The sequence below is a fragment of the Schistocerca piceifrons genome, chromosome 5, assembly GCF_021461385.2.
Source record: "Schistocerca piceifrons isolate TAMUIC-IGC-003096 chromosome 5, iqSchPice1.1, whole genome shotgun sequence".
In the NCBI taxonomy this organism is placed as follows: Eukaryota; Metazoa; Arthropoda; class Insecta; order Orthoptera; family Acrididae; genus Schistocerca; species Schistocerca piceifrons.
In genome coordinates this window covers 210,560,914-210,577,940 of record NC_060142.1, presented here as the reverse complement: position 1 = coordinate 210,577,940, position 17,027 = coordinate 210,560,914, and the positions used below count along the sequence as shown (strand labels likewise).

The 17,027-nt window shown below is 42.7% G+C and overlaps 2 protein-coding genes across 4 annotated transcripts in view; one reads left to right on the top strand and one right to left on the bottom strand.

The window, feature by feature from the left end:
* The window catches only part of LOC124797803 (angiogenic factor with G patch and FHA domains 1), a 270,523-nt gene that overhangs the window by 231,343 nt on the left and 22,153 nt on the right, over positions 1–17,027 (top strand). The window lies entirely within an intron of this gene.
* On the bottom strand, positions 2,115–11,973 carry LOC124797804 (pathogenesis-related thaumatin-like protein 3.5). Its single transcript, XM_047260818.1, has 4 exons — positions 11,836–11,973; positions 5,536–5,706; positions 3,200–3,433; positions 2,115–2,565 (listed from the first exon to the last, which is right to left on the bottom strand). The coding sequence occupies exons 2-4, from the start codon at positions 5,704–5,706 to the stop codon at positions 2,230–2,232; spliced, it is 741 nt and encodes a 246-aa protein (XP_047116774.1). The 5' UTR covers positions 11,836–11,973; the 3' UTR covers positions 2,115–2,229.

The following is a 17,027-nucleotide window of genomic DNA, read 5'->3' as shown; positions in this document are numbered from 1 at the left end:
GAATGGGGTTGTCTCTGGATAACGTATACATGAGGCGGATGGTCGTTCAGTTGTCACATACAATTACGTTTTGTGGCTTTCCTCTCTTCCAAGTTCAAGCCTGCGCCGTAGTACCTACAAGGCGATCTAAGTTCCTATCATTAATTTGTAGAAAATAAGTAAGATTTTCTCAACTCTAATAAAGACTTTATCTGTTGCATCGTAAGCTGCGCCATCTTCAAAGATGCTTACTCGTCTAATCAGGTGCAGTGTCATGTGATACGCGCTTAGGTTAAATACACAGCTGTACTGTTATTTACTTATACTTACTGCAACATCGTGATCGGCATCAAAAATTATACCTGTTGTCCTCTTTCCGCCTCATGAACTCACACTAACACTAGCAACCTGGGATCTCAGGGGACACGCTCATAAAAAACTGAACTACAAAGAGAAAAACGTGCACTTACTTCTGATGTTTTAATTGATAGTTAGTTTCAGTACTTCATTTAGATCAATTTGATACGCGTATTATGTTTAAAGTAATTTATAGGCGTTGTGGAAAATAGGCGTGTTGACATGAAACGTTGCGCAATACCTCTTTCATTGCGGACTTTGTAATATCCTCCCACGTTTTCTTTGCATTCTTCAGAGAGGAAGTGGGAAGCTGGTAACGAAAGGAGGGTGATTCACTCTAGTAGACGGGAGTGCCTGGAGCAGACACTCGGCATAAACACACCTCCTTTGCGTAACGCTTTCATGTACGCACACGCAACGTACACTCATACAAAATTTTCATTTTTATCTAGAATAATGGACAGCACTGTTCCAGAAATAAAATTGTTACAATTTCCCAGTTTGACTAATGTCTTCAGATGTTTCCCATGATTATCACGCGAATGCCAGAATTCGAAATCCCTTCCCAAATATTCTCAGTTATGATTCCCCCTGACCCACTCACAGCCTTCTGGCAAATTTGGCTGAATAGAACTAAGTTCGAAGTTCAACGACAGCCCGTCCAGCTCTCATAATTAGGGAATGGAAAAAAGAGAAAGAGAGACAAAGTATGCGACCTAAACTTTGTGTTTTATGGCTAACGCTTACGTGCGTCATGTAATAGACGCTGTAAATATTTCTCCGAGAAGGATTCGAAAAGTTCGTGCAAGATGTCTGAAACGCTCTGCGGCGAAAGAAACGCAGCATTCAACGACATTGCAGATTTTTCTGTTTCCCTACAATATAATGCTATCGAGTGGGTTCGCTGCAAGTGCAACAAGCGTATCATTTGTCCTGGGTATTTTCGTATCATCTCATTCAGAACCCGGTAGTCGTTGAAGAAAACCAAGTATCGTACATTAATTTATTATTTTTCAGAGAGGAAAGTGAAGGAGAAGGGTTGAGGGAGGAGCCAACAAGGCTACGGCCTCATTATCAAGAATCTAAAGTGTGTTTCTTTGCAGCTAGCAATCGTGTCCTGTTGAAAGATTGATGATAAACGCGGAGGTGTAGTTCTATTGTGATTTTTAGTCCATAACTAGTTGTTGACTTACTTAATTATTTATCTGGCCCGCTGAGCATTTGGCTGGCTAGAATAGAGGCATCGACTATATCCCTGCCCGTTTGTGTGTATTAATAGAATCTGTTTATGTTTAAACCTATTTTTACAGTGGAGGGAAATATGAGTTTAGTATAGTGTGTATCTCAGTTTGATATAGTCTTTCATCATAGCTCCATCAAAGTACTTCCATACTAGTGTTTCTTTATAATTATACATTACCTGTTAAACTTATGCATTTTCATTGGTGTAACAATGACGGTGGCCGATAGGGATGTCTTATACATTTCCTAGAAATATTGGAACCATTTTGTTCAAACTTTCAAGTGATGGAACATGCAGTTGCTTGTTGGAAGGTACCTTAACAAAAGGGTGTCAAACGTTTCTTAGTTTGGACAGAGCCGAATTTGATGTAGAGCTAAAATATTATTCCAGAAAAGTCGTCTTCTCCTCATATGAAAATAAATTGAGGGAAGTGCCTGGGGAATTTGCATCAGCACTCGAGACTCTTTAGTACCGGGTACAGTGGAGATATATAATTCTGTCAGCTGTACGAACTGACTGATTTTTTGACTCACTCTTTTGAATCGTTTGTATTTATTCATTTATTCATCAACTACATAGCACTACGCGACAGGCGCTAAGAAGGAGCATGAATACTGAAGCAGATCAGACTTGGCGACCAGCTATGTGCTTCAGCTGAAGGTGATCCTGTAGCCTGTGTTCGAGCACGTGAATGTGCTGGCAACATCATCATAGGCGTAGCTGTAGGCATCAGGGCAGAGTCCCTTGAAGAAGGCAGGGTAGTTCGTTGGCCAAGTGGTGGACTGGCAGGTGTCAGGGGTACCGTAGGCGCCGCGACAACAATACTGGTCGGTGTTGAAGGCGAGACACGCACTCTTACAAGCGACGACGGCTCCGTTGACCACCTGCTGCAGCTCTGCGGGACACTGGGCGTTCACGTTGGCTGGGCAGGTCGCTGGGTTGCAGCGGTAGTGGTCACCGCCGCCAGACACGTCGGTAGGAGTCATCTGCAATAGAGATGGTTGCTAGTGAGGCAGGGGCCACGGTTAATTCTCTCAGTGTGCTCTGTCGTTACATCTTCACTTCAGAAATAGATACGACGATTACAGTATCAGCCAGATCACTTCCTTCCTCCACAATACAATGAAAGCTGTAATTAAAATGGTTCAAATAGCTCTGAACAGTATGGGACTTAACATCTGAGGTCATCAGTCCCCTGGACTTAGAACTACTTAAACCTAACTAATCTAAGGACATCACACACACCCATGCCCGAGGCAGGATTCGAACCTGCGACCGTTGCAGCAGCGCGGTACCGGACTGAAGCGCCTAGAACCGCTCGACCACAGCGGCCGGCAGCTGTTATTACTGTGAGGAGCTTGTCCGTAAGTCTGCCTCCCTGTACCCAAACCGCTTCTTTTAGAAAGGCCATGGAGAACTTAACGCATATATTCATGAATGCAACAGGATAGCGCGGAGTGGTACCACAGAAACGTCCCGGTCACACTCCGTAAGGTGTTTTGCAGAGTACAGATGTGGAGGCAGACAGCTGCTGCTGATAATCGCTGATTACGTGTATTCTTGCCACTCGGGAGTATCGGAATGTTGGGCAGTGGGAAACGCCTCGCAGTGTGAACTCACCGTGACGGGAATGTTGAAGCCGTCGACGAGACTGATGTCGTAGTAGTCGTTGCCGCCATAACCGCCCAGGGTGACTTCGGCGAGCGTGACCGGAGGCACGCCGCCGGCGCCGTTGCACTGCAGCACTCCGCCGCAGTCTCCCGTCTGGCAGGTGCCACTTCCGGACGCGTCAAACGAGCAGCCAGTGCGGCCCCAGAAGCGGCCCGCCCACGCGTCGTCCAGCTCGAGCGTCAGCTGTGTGACACACCCACGAGCGTCTCATTTCATCTAGTTCACTACACGCTTACCACAACATTGGTGACCACCCAGGAAAACGTACACAATGTTGAAATCCAAACAAAAAGAATCTCCCTTTTCGTTTGGATAGCCAGCTTTCGCAGTATCTATTATATATCACTGTTTATTTGCCCCCTCCCCCTGATTCTCTCTCTGTCACACACACACACACACACACACACACACACACAGAGAGAGAGAGAGAGAGAGAGAGAGAGAGAGAGAGATGGATTTGTACTTAGAACCAATACATTCGCGACGTTGACGAAACTTGCGACCCACACGTAAAAAAAAAAAAAAAAAAACATGAAAACAGAGTGGTGAATGCGAAACAGGTGAAAGTAAAGTAAAGCAAAGTTTTAACTAAAACAGCTTGTATGAAGTGTTAAAGGAGTGATGTGCAAAGAACATAAATATAGAAATAGTGTGTTCCGAAAAGTCGAAAAACCGTGAGGTATGAAAGTACAACCACGTTTTTTCGATTTCAGTCTCAGCTATGAAAAAAAAGTTGCAGACTTCAGAAAATGTAAAAAATGATAATAAACGTTGTAAATAAACTGTACACTAAATTCACAAGGAAAAGTTGTTTTTAATCCATAAATAGCAAAATGTAGTAACGCATAGTATACAGGCTGTACGGAAAGTCCGGGAACACATTCAATTATTTATTGCCCAAGAACCAAACATTGTACAGATATCATACATATGTCATTTTGAAGAGAAATCCTGATAGTTTTTTTTTTTTTTTCATGTATACCGCCACAGCATAGTTTGGTAATTTGCCGATAGTCAGCGCTAGTCACAAACATGGTGAGTTCAGGTGCGGGCGAGCTTTCTGTGTGTTCAAAATGTCTCTGAGCACTATGGGACTTAACATCTGAGGTCATCAGTCCCCTAGAACTTAGAACTACTTCACCTTAACTAACCTAAGGACATCACACACAGCCATGCCCGAGGCAAGATTCGAACCTGCGAACGTAGGAGTCGCGTGGTTCCGGACTGAAGCGCGTAGAACCGCTCGGCCACCGCAGCTGGCTTTCTGTGTGTTGGAGATCGACAAAAACAAGTGTGCTACAGCTGTTCAACGGATATTTAGAACCAAGTACGGTAAGAAGCCACCATCAAGGAAGGCCATTTACCACTGGCACAACAAATTCCTTACGACGTGTTGCTTGTGCCCAGCAAAGAGAAGCGGACGTCCCAGTGTGAGTGAAGTGAATGTGGAGAGCGTACGAGAGACATTCATAGGGAGTCAGCAATGGCTGATGCCTCAAATGCTATCGGTATTTCCGTTCATCTTTCAACAGGATGGGGCTCCACCTCATTTTCATAGTGAAGTTCGTGGGTACCTGAACACGGAGCTGCCGCATCGATGGATCGGCCGTGCTACAGAAGGGGACAGCTGTTTCATGAAATGGCCTCCCCAATCACCAGATCTCACTCCGTGTGACTTTTTTCTGTGGGGACACGCTAAAGATCTGGTGTATGTACCGCCTCTACCACGTGATGTAGCAGAGCTCCGGGAGGGAATACGGGAAGCGATTGCCACAGTCGACGATGTGCCATGCTGCGACGGGTGTGGCAAGAATTCGATTACCATATTAATGAAAAATGCAATATGTCTGACATCTGTACAATGATTAGTTCTTGTGCAATAAATAATTGAAAGTGTTCTCGGACTTTATGTACACCCTGTATAAGTGGAACCACCATTGATGGTTAGTAAATAAAAGCGAAATGTGTCTGATCCAGAGCTCTCTAAATTTGCAGTACTGTTTAGACGGAAAAAACAAGTAATAATCGAACCCCCTTTATTTATTCTGCACTGGAATTTGAGATTTTTTATTATGCCTTTGTTTCGCTGGCAAGCTGGCATCGTTAGAGAGCTAGACCTGCAATGTACGCAGTACATGAATTGTAAATAGTGATAATAATAATAAAAATAATAATAATATCATCAATAAATACTGATAGTACCGAAAGTGTTATATGCTTCCATAAGTCAACTACTGTTCATATCCCAGAAACGGCAGCGCCATAACTCGACGTCAGGTACTAACCGAACTACCGGCAGCCATTTCCCAGCCGCCGCCGTTAGGAGGAGCCACGCCTGCATTTCCGAGGGCGCCCACCCATATGGTCTCCCCTCGTTGGTTCTCGAACACAAAAGTTCTCCCCTCGCCCAAGGCGGCAAGAGCCAGCACAAGCAGCAAACAAATCAGCATGTTCATCTGGAACACAAGAGAGAGGCGATGTAAAGTCCAACCATAATATACTGTAGATTTTTATTTTGTTTTTTAAACGCTGTCCTCAGTGACTAAAGGAACCACAGGTCACTTCCACGTCAAGAATGGTGGCAGAGATGATCCACCTGATACCATCGATCTGTTATAAAGTCTTAGAATATGTTTTGAGTTAAAACATAATGTGATATTTCGAACACAATGACTTCCTCTTCGCCGAGCAGTGTGGATTCGGAAAACACCGGTCTAGCGAAACTCAACTCGCGCCTCTGCAGCATTCTAAAAGCCAGTGAACAAGGCAAAAAAGTATAGGTAGTATTTCTTGACTTTTGGCAAGCGTTTTACTCGTACCACACTAGCGCTTATTATTGAAAGTGCGGTAGTTTGCGTATCAAACAAATTTATGGCTGGACTAAGATTTCTTGATAGGGGTGTTATATTATCTTGGGTGGCGCGTCGTCATCTACTGGTGTACAAGGAACTTCAGTTATGCCTCAGCGAAGTGTTTTAGAACCGTTACTATTTATCTTTGCATCTGAATATCCTGGCTGACAATATTAATTGTAACCTCAGACTTTTTGCAGATGATACAGTTATCAATGATGAAGTGCTGTCGTTGAAAAGGTCCACAAACATCCAGTCAGATCTTGATATGATTCCAAAGTTGTTCGTAGATGAGCAATGTGCACTAAATGTTCAGAAATGTGTAATTGTTTACTTCACAAAATGCGAAAACTTAGTATTCCTTCACTACAATATCAGTCAGCCGCAACTAGAATCAGTTAATTAATACAAACACTTCGTTATACAAATTTGTTGAGATATGAAATGGAATAGTTTCATCGGTAGGATACTGGGAAAATGCTGTCAGCTTGTAATGAATATTCGATACAGAACACCCGTGCCACCCAACTTAGAATATTGCTCAAGTGTGTGGGACGCATAACAGATAGAACTAACAGGGGATATTGAAGGCATGCAAAGAAGTGCAGCATAAATTGTCACAGGATGGTTTGACCCGCGGGGGAGCGTCGCAGAAATGCTGAGACCTAAATTGGTAACTTTTGAAGGTAGACGTCACCTATCCCTCGAAAGCCAACTTGCAAAGTTTCAAGATCCACTATTAGTGAGGAATCCAGGAACACACTGCAGGTACCTACGTATTTCGCCTGTAGATACCGGGAAGACAGATTAATGTAATTACAACGCACACGGAGACATTTAGGCAGTCATCCTCCCACGCTCCCTAGGCAAATGAAACGGGAAGAAACCCTGATGCGTGGTACAATGGAAATTCCTCTCTGTCACGCACTTCACATTTGTTTGCAGGGTATGGCTGCACGTGTAATTGATGTAAATGTCAGTATCTAGTATGATACTTGTCGTTCAGCGATCATGAAACTCAACACCTTAGGTGCATGTACTGGACATGTTTCACACTATAAGTTCGTTGTCATCAGTCTCGGCAGCAAAAGAACAGGCGACATTAAATTAGTTTCGTCGGCATGCAGCTATTCGTGCGTGCAAATCATGCAGTCATTATTGCCTTGGATACATCCATGCGTAAGTACGGAAACCGGACAGCATACCTTAAAAGTGTAAACAGCGCTTGGCACTCTACAGAGCGTACTTTGAAGTAATTGGTATGTCTGCAGGACGAGGTAAAGAGCACAACATAATTCAAATTTTTGTTTATTGTACCATGTTAAGCGTATTAAATGGAAAGTATCAATTGGAGGAATGCTTTGAAGGTGACGTTGTTTAGCAAACTCCAGAAGATGTAACCTAGTTTTCAGTGAGGTACTTCCAAGTTCTTCGTTAAAAGAAGTGTGTAACGAAAGACTCCAAATTACTTACAAAAAACTTTTAGAGAGAAGGAAGTCATTATTGGCAGGAATAAAAATAACAGACTATGATTATAACAGTTTATGCATCCACAAGATGAACAATGAAAAATTATAAAGAAAAATAGCGTTTGCTATGTGCCTTTGGTGAAGATATCTCTGAATGTCTCTTATTGCAAAAAAATAAGTGAACTAACGTCAAATCACATTTTTCCTTGAAGCTAAAGTTATTAAATAAAAATGTGAAATATCTTTAATTACCAAATTTTGCGAGGGAAAACGACTTCCCAGTGAAATATTAACGCAAGGGAGCGTAGAAGGATCTACAGCTACATCTACATGACTACTCTGCAGTTCACAATGAAATGTATGGCAGAGGGTTTATAGAGCCACTTTCAGACTTTCTCATGGCCATTCTACACTCAAATAGTACGTGAGAAATTTTTTTCTGTACGAGCTCTGATTCCTCTAATTTTATTACGATGGTCATTTCTCCGTATGTAGCGGGGAGTCAACCAAGGCATGTCTTTATCAAGTGACTAAGTTACTTCGCTACGCTGAAGGTATAGACTTTTAAATTACCTATGTTGGCAGCTGCTCGTGTTTAGAGTTCCGAAATAGTTACTGCAATTTCTTCGGTCAAGGAATTTCCGAAATCCATGTTTAGTAAATCCTCTTTAGTGGTGCTGTCGTCGATAACATTGTCATTGCCGTCACGTAGTGAAAGTAGTGATTGTGTCTTGCCGCTGGTATAGTTTTCATGCGACCAGAATCTTTCTGGAATTTCTGCCAGATTTCTTTCTAAACAGAGTTCCGTTGTGGAAACTATTTTAAAAGCATCTCTCATTGAAACGCAAAGGAGAAGGAACAAATCAAATGAAGTGCAAAGGAGAAGAAACAAATCAAGAAGACTTCGATCGAATTACATCAGGGAATATCTTGATTTGTCAGTGAAATAACAGAGGGATTGCAAGGAATGCAGAAAGACGAGGAGTGTGTCGTGCCACCAAAAGTCGGAAATTGCTTGATGGATCATTTCAACAAAACCGAATTCATTCACATTTATTGTGCACAGAGACTACATTCTTGCAAGTAAAGTAAAAAAAAATGTCGTAGAAATGGAGGAGTGTGTTGCGCAGAATTGTGTAAAAAGTTTTGGGTCCTCTGACAAATGCAGTCCATAAAAAAACAGAACTCAAAAGGAGATATTCCTGAATAGAGAAGGGGATGAGAAATGATGTTAGACAAAATCAATTATTAAGGAAACCAGCGCCGATGCTCATGGCATCATTGAGGCATTAGTCTTAATACTAAACTTCATGCTGCCATCAGCAAAAATAATGTGGTATAAACTGAGACAGGCTGAATAAGAGCGTACACAATGAAGTAGTTGAATTCTCTTACATATCTTAACTTTGTTTTTGGATTTTAGATAATGCTTAGTAATGTCTGACGAAAAGTGAATCTACAGCATTCAGAATGTAGACATTTCGCGTGCACTGCGACCCAGAATACAAATAAAAGAGAAGCTGATTGTGCGAGTGAAAATTGATACTGGGAAAAAAATGGTGAACGTGACATACATTCACAGACAACTATGGTCCTGTAGAACAAACACGGTGAGAGGAACGAAATTTCTTAAAATACCTTTTAGGTAGCATATAACCGATTATATTACGGTAACGAAAGCTCGCTTGAGCCCGAGAGGCGTTAATGTCCCTCCGAAATGAGTGGTGTGAACGACTGAATAATAATACATAAAGAAATTCTGTGGACCTCAGCATCCAGAGTAGAGTTGAATAGGCGCTCAACTTTTAGCAAAGACGTATTCGACTACATTTAGATAAGCTAGGGGTGTTTGGAAAACTCGTTCTCTTCAGACTGAGGGGAACAATACTGCGACCAATGTTATTAAATGTGTGATCATCGTCAAAAAATCTCTGGGGGCTCCAACGGACAATCAAGTGAGAGAAGCACTCACCGTTCAAATATATGTCAATTTCTGGTCATCTCCGTCAACCAAGGGGAGAGATGTGACTTCATTGGTGATCTTCTGTCACCCGATACTGCAAACAGCGTCTCGCAAAATAAACTCTACCACTATCTACCCAAAGTCGAGTATCTTGCCCCCACTTAATGTCTCGTTAACGGTCAGCTCGTTGGCACTTCCGCTGTGAGTACTTGAAGTGGCCTCTTGCTGTATGGAACCGATTAGCGCCCAGCGACCACGTATTGTTTTATTTCCGAGTGCGGTGTGAACACTCTGCAAACAGCGCTAACCAAAGTCCATGTTGAAAGCTAATACGTATGGACTGTGGGCATCGTTAAATAAGATTCTGTGTCGTCCTGTTTAAAATCCCCAGTCGAGGAACATTGAAAGCACCACAGATTCTCAAGAAACTGTGCAACAATATTATCTATCCTTCCTTCAGACCCATGTTATGTAACATAATAGACAGATACGCACTCACATTCTCGTTCCAGCTGTTTCCCATATAATTCTGACAAAGCCATTCTTGACTACTCGAGACTATATGTGATGATTTGAATCAAAACCAACAGAGTGTATGCTACCTATATCTTTTGTAGAAGTTGTGTTCTGTTTTTTTGTAGGAAGTGGAATATGGGAGCAAGTAGCGTTCGTTGCGGTTAATGTGTCCATTCGATATCATCTACATCTACATCTACATCTACATCCATACTCCACAAGCCACCTGACGGTGTGTGGCGGAGGGTACCCTGAGTACCTCTATCGGTTCTCTCTTCTATTCCAGTCTCTTATTGTTCGTGGAAAGAAGGATTGTCGGTATGCTTCTGTGTGGGCTCTAATCTCTCTGATTTTATCCTCATGATCTCTTCGCGAGATATACGTAGGAGGGAGCAATATACTGCTTGACTCTTCGGTGAGGGTATGTTCTCGAAGCTTTAACAAAAGCCCGTACCGAGCTACTGAGCGTCTCTCCTGCAGTCTTCCACTGGAGTTTATCTATCATCTCCGTAACGCTTTCGCGATTACTAAATGATCCTCTAACGAAGCGCGCTGCTCTCTGTTGGATCTTCTCTCTCTCTTCTATCAACCCTATCTGGTACGGATCCCACACTGCTGAGCAGTATTCAAGCAGTGGGCGAACAAGCGTACTGTAACCTACTTACTTTGTTTTCGGATTGCATTTCCTTAGGATTCTTCCAATGAATCTCAGTCTGGCATCTGCTTTACCGACGATCAACTTTATATGATCATTCCATTTTAAATCACTTCTAATGCGTACTCCCAGATAATTTATGGAATTAACTGCTTCCAGTTGCTGACCTGCTATTTTGTAGCTAAATGATAAGGGATCTATCTTTCTATGTATTCGCAGCACATTACACTTGTCTACATTGAGATTCAATTACCATTCCCTGCACCATGCGTCAATTCGCTGCAGATCCTCCTGCATTTCAGTACAATTTTCCATTGTTACAACCTCTCGATATACCACAGCATCATCTGCAAAAAGCCTCAGTGAACTTCCGATGTCATCCACAAGGTCATTTATGTATATTGTGAATAGCAAAGGTCCTATGACACTCCCCTGCGGCACACCTGAAATCACTCTTACTTCGGAAGACTTCTCTCCATTGAGAATGACATGCTGCGTTCTGTTATCTAGGAACTCTTCAATCCAATCACACAATTGGTCTGATAGTCCATATGCTCTTACTTTGTTCATTAAACGACTGTGGGGAACTGTATTGAACGCCTTGCGGAAGTCAAGAAACACGGCATCTACCTGTGAACCCGTGTCTATGGCCCTCTGAGTCTCGTGGACGAATAGCGCGAGCTGGGTTTCACATGACTGTCTTTTTCGAAACCCATGCTGATTCCTACAGAGTAGATTTCTAGTCTCCAGAAAAGTCATTATACTCGAACATAATACGTGTTCCAAAATCCTACAACTGATCGACGTTAGAGATATAGGTCTATAGTTCTGCACATCTGTTCGACGTCCCTTCTTGAAAACGGGGATGACCTGTGCCCTTCTCCAATCCTTTGGAACGCTACGCTCTTCTAGAGACATACGGTACACCGCTGCAAGAAGAGGGGCAAGTTCCTTCGCGTACTCTGTGTAAAATCGAACTGGTATCCCTATTTGTCCACTCGGAGAGACCTAAAAACGTATTACCGGATGCATTTGTAATGGATCAGATAGAGAGTATTAATGCCAATTGCGATACAAATGGATGCGCTCTGTGTGTAATTTCCGTGAGATACAAATATTCACTGACTTACCTCTGTACTGAAGATCAGTGCGGTGACAAGTCCAAGAGGCGTTTAAGCAATGTGAATCCAGATCCCAAATATATAGGGTAGCCGCTAAGGTATGTTCGAGTGCAGCAAACAAATATCTCCTATTGTAACACAAAACAGATGTTTTCCGTCGCGTCACGTCAGGGCCGCAGGTGGTCGTACAATGAGACGTCTCTGTATGTCTGTTACGCCCCCAAGTATGTCGTGTGGTCCATTACGTGCGCAAGAGGTGTGCCTGCAAGATGGTTTTGACATATTTTCCTTTGTACATTAGCGTCGTAAGCGGTTCACTCATAACACCAATATAGTTACGTAATTTAAGGGATCTGAGTTGGGGAATTGATACCTTAAGAATATGAGAACAGGTGTGTTTGTATTCGTTTTCAAGTGGTGTTTGCATGTTTAAGTTTTGTCGTCGATGGTTACCGAGCAGCACTGTTTCCTTACGTTTTGACTGCGTAAGCCACCCACCTCTCCCGTTCACAGTGAGTGTAAAGAGCTTCCATACAAGGGCCTGACCAAGCGTCGCAGTGTCGTGGTAATAATAATCGCTGATTTATCTTGGAGCCACAGTGCTGGATGCTTATCTCTAGCGTTACGTCGAACGGTAAGCAAGACAAACAGATCTGTTAATCTACAATCAGATTGCTCTGGTAAAGCAGTACATGGCAAACATTTATTGAGCACCAGTACACGTTTCAATTTTGTTGTCTAGAGAGATGTCGGCTCTCCCCTACACAGCTTCCTCTCGCACTTCTTTTTCACAGCGGTTCTCTCAGCCTTTAGATCCGATACACTTTCATAGCATCAGTGTGCTTATTTTATGTTTTTCCGATATTTTTTGATTTAATTGGTGTGCTGTAGAAATGTACTCAACGGCTTATAATATTCCGAAATAATAACATGTATCGCATCTTGTTACATGGTCTGTTTCCATGTAATATCTTTTGGAGAATCATCAGATTTTTTTCTCCAAATTTCAACTTCATCTGATTTCATTGTCACTGTGGCTTATGACTGATATTTCAACGTGACTGTAATACAATTTCCACACCTATCTGGACCGAGTGAAGTAGAGCTGTAGGTACTGCCTTGGACGCACTTTCAGGAAGGGCTGGATTCAAATCCCCGTCCGTCCGCCCTGCAGAAGTTTTCTCTAGTTTCTCTTAATCGATTGACGCAAATTCTTGGTAGTGTCTTTGGATAAGTACGAGACCCATTTCCTTCCCAATACTTGAAGGAACGGAGGTGATGCTTCCTAAACGGGACGTCAAATTCCAATCATCTCATTCTCACATGTCTGACTGTGGGGGTCGCGGCATAGGTGGCAATTTACCATTAGACGCGAGTGTCGTCTGGTGTCCCGAAGTTCTGACAGCTACAGTTCAGCCACGTTTTTCAGGTACAGTACCTGTCAGCGATGCTGTAGTTCCTGATTTAGCTGCTGATGAGTTGATGCTCCTCTCCTGTACAAAATATTTACAATAAAAATAATTTTTTTGAGTCATGGTGCGCTGACAGATTTATGGCTACTGTTCCTACCGTGTTTACCTTTGCAAGTAACTTCGTAGGAGTCTGTATTTTCTGCAGTTACAGATTACTGGATATTAAGATTGTAAGTCGGAGGACGAGAATTAGATATGCTTGTAAACCTCTCATCTGATATATATAAGAGACATTAACTCATTTGCAATTTTTCCAAAATTTTAGGCTGCTTTGAATGTTCAGTTAGTGTCTTACAAAAGTGACATTTGGTGCCCTCACACCAACAATTCCGTATTTAAATTGAGCTGCATCCGACCTATTACATTTGTCCAAGCCTACAAATACGACTGTGTTTCTATCAAAACCTTTGTTAGAGCGAAAACACTGTCTTTTTAGATACATAAGTTTTTAATGAGTTAACACCACCCATTTACTTCATTCATAGCTCCGGAATAATACAGGTGATCCTGACAGGTTACGTCCATTAGAGGTAATTTCGAGATTCCTATGCAGATATAGTATAACATGTCACGGTCGCCACCCTGAATGGTTGCCTAAACCTAAAAATCTTATAAAGTCGTGAAAGTGGAGCCTTCCTCTCTCTTTCTTTCTTCAGGATGTGCAGTTTAACAAACTGTGGTATACAAAACAGTTGCGAACATTGTGCTAGCACAGCTTTTATGCTTTTAACCACCGGCGGATGCAAAACTTTAAAGCAGCCATGAAGTGCGGTAGTTGGCGTTTTGTTGGTGGATAATTGTTACCTGCCGACTGGTGTACACTTAAAGTGTATATTAAACAAAGTCATATTGCATTGTCTGACTTTTTCGTTCTGCATTTTTGCTGTTACTGTGATTCATCTCCGAATACACTTCCTGAGACAGCATATCGAAGTGTTGAAGTACGTTACACCCTAAATGTATATTTTTTCTTTCACAAACGAAAGATACACGACTGTGAGGACGTGATGTAAGAACAATGTTTCATTGTTGATCACTCATGGAGTACAGTAAAGGCGTTTCAAGAAAGTAGTAGGGTCCACGTGCTGCAAATGGAAGACCTGCATTCATAAAAGCCACATTTGATTCATGGCAGAATGATCTTTTGTTTATAGCATTATAGACGTTAAAGACGTGCGAGGAAGACGTCAAGAAATGTATTTATCACTGTTAATTGAAAAAGGGGCTGGGAGTATTGTCATTAGGGAAGCAGTAACAGCAGAATATGTCGTTTAGGAGAGCTCACTGACTTCGACCGTGTACTAGTCATTCGACGTCTCCCGAGTAACAGTCGGAAGGGACATTTCACCCCTCGACTACTGGTGATGTGACAGTTGTAAAAAACAGCGTGAAATCAGCGGAAGGAACCACTAGTGAGTTGCAAAGTGCTGCCAGTAGCCCAGCTAGCTCAATGACTGCCTCGGGAGTTAAAAAGCATGGGGTACAACGGCCGAGCAGCACCCCATAAGCCACACGCCGTTGTAGTCAGCGCTGAGCCGTGTTCGAGGTGGCGTGGAGAACGACGCTGCGGGTCTGTGTGTGTCTAGAAACGAGTGATTTAAGTGATGAATCGCGCCATAGCCTTTGGCAATGCGAGGGAAGGGTCTGTGTTTAGCGAATGCCTGGAGAACGTTACCTACCATCATGTGTAGTGGATCAGTGAAGTACGGAAGAGGCGTTCTCATGATATGGCGATGTTCTCCTGTTATTAAGCTGTGGTTCCTTAGCGTGCTTAAGAAAAGATATGCTACTTACAGTAAAGGAACTGTTTGCAGACGACGATTGAGTTTATCGGCATAATAATGCATAAAACCTCAGCGGTGAAGCAGTGGTTTGTGGACAATATTATTCATCAAATGGACTGGCCTGTCCAGAGTCCTGACCTGAACTCAGTGGTATGAGAACGTCGACTACGCTCAAGACCCCAGCGTCCAACATCACTACGTTCTGTGGTTTTGGGTCTTGGGCTGCCATTCCTCCGCAGATTTTCCTACGTCTCACTGAAAGTGTCCCTAGCAGAGTTCAAGCCGTCATTAATGGCGAAAGGTGGACACGCCCCATTTTAATGTCCACTAGTAGGTCTCCAGATACTTTTGATCAGGTAGTGTGTATTGAAGCTCGTCTTTGCACAACGTTTTTACGAAATCATTTTAATTTTTTATAAATCAATTTCCTGTGATACACAGTACTTTTCTAAGTTTGGCTATGTTTAGGCACCTACGGTCCTTCTGCGGAATGGAACAAAAGCAGTACCAAAACAGCTCTCTTTTGTGGCTCATCAAGTGATTTTTAAGGCGCCGATTTGGAACTCCCTGGAAGATGAAAACTGTGTGCCTGGCAGGGCCTCGAACCCGGAACAGTTGCTTTTCGCGATCAGTGATCTACCGGTTGAGCTGTCCTTTCTTTCAAGGGTAACAGTCCGACTTGGAATGCAGAACAGTTGTGTGAAGTTTGGAAAGTAGGAGAGAGTTACTAGTGGAAGTAAAGTTATGAGGACGGGTTGTGAATCGTGCCTGGGAAGCAGAACCGGTAGAGCATTTTCCCGCGTAAAGCAAAGGTTCTGGTTTCGAGTCTCAGTCAGGCAGACAGTTGTAATTTGCAAGCAAATTTCGAAACAGCACGCACTCCGCTGCAGAGTGAAAACTCGTTCTGCTTTTTATAGAGTTTGTCGTAAATAAATTAAAACCAAAGTAACAGAAAAGTGGTTAAAATTATGAAAGCAACATTTCACAAAAACAGAAACGTAGCAAATGGAACATCATTGAAGAATAATACCCCAAAAAATATTTTTCATGTCTATGATCGTCACTGAGCGTGCCTATAGGACTAGATCTTAACACTGTATTACGCTGTTCAATATAGTGACGTTATTGTTCAAATTGACATATCCATAGGTGTATAACCATTTATTAATGATTGTAGACCTAGTAGATAGTGTCGGAAGCTCCATGCGGCTTTTCGCGGATGATGCTGTAGTATACAGAGAAGTTGCAACATTAGAAAATTGCAGCGAAATGCAGGAAGATCTGCAGCGGATAGGCACTTGGTGCAGGGAGTGGCAACTGACCCTTAACATAGACAAATGTAATGTATTGTGAATACATAGAAAGAAGGATCCTTTATTGTATGATTATATGATAGCGGAACAAACACTGGTAGCAGTTACTTCCGTAAAATATCTGGGAGTATGTGTGCGGAACGATTTGAATTGGAATGATCATATAAAATTAACTGTTGGTAAGGCGGGTACCAGGTTGAGATTCATTGGGAGAGTCCTTAGAAAATGTAGTTCATCAACAAATGAGGTAGCTTACAAAACACTCGTTCGACCTATACTTGAGTATTGCTCATCAGTGTGGGATCCGTACCAGGTCGGGTTGACAGAGGAGATAGAGAAGATCCAAAGAAGAGCGGCGCGTTTCGTTACAGGGTTATTTGGTAAGCGTGATAGCATTACGGAGATGTTTAGCAAACTCAAGTGGCAGACTCTCAAGAGAGGCGCTCTGCATCGCGGTGTAGCTTGCTGTCCAGGTTTCGAGAGGATGCGTTTCTGGATGAGGTATCGGATATATTGCTTCCCCCTACTTATATCTCCCAAGGAGATCACGAATGTAAAATTAGAGAGATTCGAGCTTGCACAGAGGCTTTCCGGCAGTCGTTCTTCCCGCGAACCATACGCGACTGGAACAG